Source organism: Stegastes partitus, unplaced genomic scaffold (assembly GCF_000690725.1).
Source record: "Stegastes partitus isolate 25-593 unplaced genomic scaffold, Stegastes_partitus-1.0.2 Scaffold654, whole genome shotgun sequence".
NCBI lineage: Eukaryota > Metazoa > Chordata > Actinopteri > Pomacentridae > Stegastes > Stegastes partitus.
The window spans coordinates 290,533-294,778 of NW_007578385.1; the positions used below are offsets into that span (position 1 = coordinate 290,533).

General features: G+C 39.5%; 1 protein-coding gene across 4 annotated transcripts; it reads left to right on the forward strand.

The window, feature by feature from the left end:
* The first annotated feature begins 208 nt into the window (after nucleotides 1-208).
* pafah1b3 (platelet-activating factor acetylhydrolase, isoform Ib, gamma subunit) lies at nucleotides 209-3,741 on the forward strand. Of its 4 annotated transcripts, none has more exons than XM_008290082.1 (6): nucleotides 209-272; nucleotides 555-653; nucleotides 1,257-1,346; nucleotides 1,487-1,603; nucleotides 1,759-1,881; nucleotides 2,322-3,741. In XM_008290082.1, the coding sequence occupies exons 2-6, from the start codon at nucleotides 573-575 to the stop codon at nucleotides 2,580-2,582; spliced, it is 672 nt and encodes a 223-aa protein (XP_008288304.1). In that variant the 5' UTR covers nucleotides 209-272; nucleotides 555-572; the 3' UTR covers nucleotides 2,583-3,741. The 4 variants fall into 4 exon arrangements, with proteins under 4 accessions (XP_008288304.1, XP_008288303.1, XP_008288302.1 ...); XM_008290081.1 differs by having other exon boundaries at nucleotides 227-425; nucleotides 560-653; XM_008290080.1 differs by having other exon boundaries at nucleotides 228-425.
* The last annotated feature ends 505 nt before the right edge of the window (nucleotides 3,742-4,246 follow it).

Here is a 4,246-nt window from a genome sequence, read left to right on the forward strand (position 1 = left end):
GGCAGGGCGAGTCCATTTCCACAGACGGAGAGGTAACGCTGTGTCATTTTATATCAATTTCTCCTCTTTATTAATGTTTTATTCGTTATTTCTTCGTAAGACATGTCCTGAAATCCATTCCCAATCACAATATAACAAAAGAGATGTTGTATGATTTGAAAATACGTGTAAACGTTTATGTTGTTGTCCACGGAAGATAATGGTACATGCAAATATAGCGAAAATTTACTTCCTGAAACTGGATCGGGACATTACGATATTTTGACTTAATGGTAACCTGTGTTCAATAATGTCGCTTAATGTCGCTGTTATTTAGTGCTTAACCTTTTCTATCGCAGACATTACAGGCTTGTATAACTTGACATTGATGCTACACGTGCCTGACTGTTATCTCCGTTAAACCTCATCTATTTGTGTTTTAGCAGGTAGGCTAGCCATTGTGGCTAATTCCGTCAACATCCATAGATTTTGATGGGAATTGCAACGACAGGCTATTGATTCAGCTTGATTAAGTCTTCTGTTATAAGTCTCAAAAAAACTCTACTGCTTTCCAGCACAGGTAGAGCCAAGACATGAGTGCAGAAGACCCAAATCCAGCCGCCACACCCACTCCCTGTATAGACACCCAGGGAGATGGACGATGGATGTCTCTGGTGTGTGAAATAACCTCATGATCAAGAGTTTTGGTTTACTAGTTCCTTGCATGTTACAAAGCTGCAACATTAGATGTTTTCCCCCTATTTTCTCTAAGGTTTGGCTATGTGAAGACTGATGAGAAAGTGAGGCATCATCAGTTGAAAATAGCCCAAGTTTTACGTCAAAACAGCTTAGTAAAGAAAAATATAATACATTCACTAGCTGCCATTTATGTTTTTGGAAGTTTTATACTAATAGGATTTTGTAGATAGTCCATCAAATAGGAAAACACAATTCCAGCAGATGCTTTTTTGTACTAGCAGTCCTTCAGTAAAAAAAACAACAAATCTAATTTACTTAGGGGCATGCACGTGTATTTCATCCATTAACGATAATAAAAAAATAGTATTCCAGCAAATATTCTTCAGTTTCTCTGTCTAAATGGCAGTATTTATCCAACATTTTTTGAATTTTGTGTCTGGCTTTTCACATCAAGTTCCAAAGATACTGTTCATTTAAGATCTGCAGATTACAATGCGCTATCTTATGGGAGGCTTGTTACTGTGTACAAAAATATCCCAGTTGCCGACTTTTCTTCTTTTCCTTTTTTCTCTTTGTAGCACAACCGCTTTGTGTCTGACAGCAAAGACAAAGAACCCGATGTCCTGTTTGTTGGAGACTCTCTTGTTCAGCTCATGCACCAGTTTGCGGTAAAACACAGATCACATTCATCTACGTGTTCCGATCTGTAAACAGCGTTTGGTAGTTTGTCCTGATCCGATAAGACATCTACGCATGCTTTGAAATTGTGTGAACATGTGGACACTTTGCTGTTGCGTTCTGTCTACAGATATGGCGCCAGCTGTTCTCTCCTCTACATGCCCTCAACTTTGGGGTGGGTGGTGATGCAACACAACATGTGCTGTGGAGACTGAGCAATGGCGAACTGGATAACATCAGCCCAAAGGTCCAAAACAATGCTGAGAATAGAGAACATGATCATGCTTGTTTATTCACACAATAGACTGATGGCGCTAACATTGAAATTCCAGTTATAATGACCCGGAACTGTCAATTGTGTGTCCTTATGTCATGTATTCCTCTCTCTTTCTGTTGTTTTAGGTTGTCGTGCTATGGGTTGGCACTAATAATCATGGTCACACTCCTGAACAGATCTGTGGAGGCATCATGGCCATTGTCCAAGTCATCAAGAACAAGCTCCCCCATTCCCGCACGCTTGTACTTGTAGGTTTTTTTTCAGATGCATTCCTTAAGGATATCAAATCGCCCACATGTTTGTTGTAACTGAAAAATGAAGGTCATGTGAAAATCAAACTGTATAATGACCTTGTCCCTGATCACATTACAGCATTTAGTTGAATCTTGGTTGAGCAACAGAGTTCTGGATTCATCACAATAGTTTCTCACTCAGAGTACTGTGAACTGTTCCACCTTCTGTAATTTAAAAAAAAAAAACTAAACAGTGCTTGTTTTGAAGAGGGCCCAGATGTAACGATAACTAATTTATGATTCAACTGCCATGTTGGTCCATAAATAATCTCATTGAACCTACTGTTCCTCTTGTGAAACACTATCTTTTTGGTGGTGACAGACTTTGTATGGATCCATTTATTACCAAGAATAGAAATGAAAATGCTAAAGACATTTTGTCCTCTGCTTTTCAGGGTATACTGCCCAGAGGTAAATCACCAAACCCTCTACGGGAGCGAAATGCCAAGGTGAACATGCTAGTCCAGGAGGCCTTATCATCTCTTCCGCATGCCTCCTTCCTGAATGTGGACCCTGGCTTTGTCCACTCCAATGGTAGCATCTCCCATCAAGACATGTATGACTACCTTCACCTGACCCCTCAGGGCTTCCAGGCTGTGTGTGAACCCCTCCATGCTCATCTCAAATCTATGCTAGATAAACCTGCTGAGAACTGAGCAACCAGGTTACAAACGTACACTACCGCAGTGGTCCTCGTCCCTGTTTCCACCGAGCATCATACTTTGCTCATTAAGACCTCGAATGGTGGATAGAATCAGTTATTAAGGGCTAAGAGCTGCACAAAGTCCTCTCCACAGTCAGGGTTGGTGACCACTGTTACAGATAATGGGACCATACATTTTTTTTTTGTGTTAATGATGCAGTCAAAAATTACATGTGCTGTGTTGTAGAGAGACAACGTCCTGCCTGAATTCCCAGTTAGCATCTGTTCTATTAGCGTTTACTCCCCAAAATGTTTTTTTTTTTTCACAGAAGGATTATTTCTTTTCTCTGCTGCATGATGCAAGATATAAATATGATAAGGGCGAGTCCATGGTGCCATTGCCAGTGACTCAGCTGTCAAGACAATAAAGTAACATCTGAAGAGACGTCCTATATAACACACATATGGACATAAATTAATTAAAATGTTCAGTGGTTAATAATAAAGCTTTTAAAAATATGCACATTCTTTTCAAAATGAAAACATTCTGTACGTCCGAATGTTATGTGTTGCCTCTTGTTAAAAGCTGAATTTATAACCATTAGCTGTAGATCGCATCCCCTCAAAGCTGAATTTACTTGAGAATACAAGATTTTCACAAGGTCTGATGTAGAAACCAACTATCGCAAAATACGTGGTCTGACTGAGGCTACAGGAATAGGAGCTGGTTGAAGTTTGGAGTTTACTTGGCAGTACCATTAATGTGATACCTAATGTTTTTTGTACGTGTTAATTTCAATGACCTAAAGTTTCCATTTTGTTTGTCTACACATGCAAACGATCGACCTTTGCTGTGTGCTTGTTTTTCATCATTTTTTTGTTGTCTCATTAATGTCCTTTTCCCTTCTCCTGTTGTAACAGCGACCGTGTTTCATTGCAAAACATAGATGTGTTTGAGTAGGCTGTGAAGTTGTATTGACGCATCGAGTTACTTTTGCTTCAAGTTCAATCTTCTCTGCAACATATTTGCTCATTGGACCACTGAAAAGGCTTCACTTCAAATGCTTCAAAGAAACTTAGATAAGGATTGTGCTGCAGAACGTGAATTGTGGTCCACAATGGATGATTGTGTAAAGTGAGGAAAGAAATGCATTAAATATAAAAGAAAGAAAGACGGTTTCATTGTCCCTTGATTGACTGATCAGATATGTTTGCAGATATTAAGACACTGATTGCCACTGGTGCAGAACTGTATTTGTGGTCCCCACTAATGGTGAAGTTCATTGAGAGTGCACATGCACAGGTATGTCCACAGGAGATTTATTTCTTTTGCTTGACTGTTGTAAGCAGAAGCTGTGAAACCTGAGGAGGGTGAACAAGTCTCGCTTTGCCCCTGCCAACTTTGCCAATATCAACGCACTATCATTCATCACCCATAATACGAAACACAAAGGCCTAGAATTTGATCTGATAGTAGCAAGCACCATTATACGGTATGTGTCTGGGCACTAACCACAACCAGTAAGTGAGATTAACATCAGCATCTCTTAGACGCCATGTTTTTAAGTGCCTTGTATTTTTTAAAAGGGTGTAACAGATACTGAAAACAAAATGTGATGGTGATGTGGATTAGTATAAGAAAGCTCATAGATGAAGTGGAAAATGTATATGACTTTT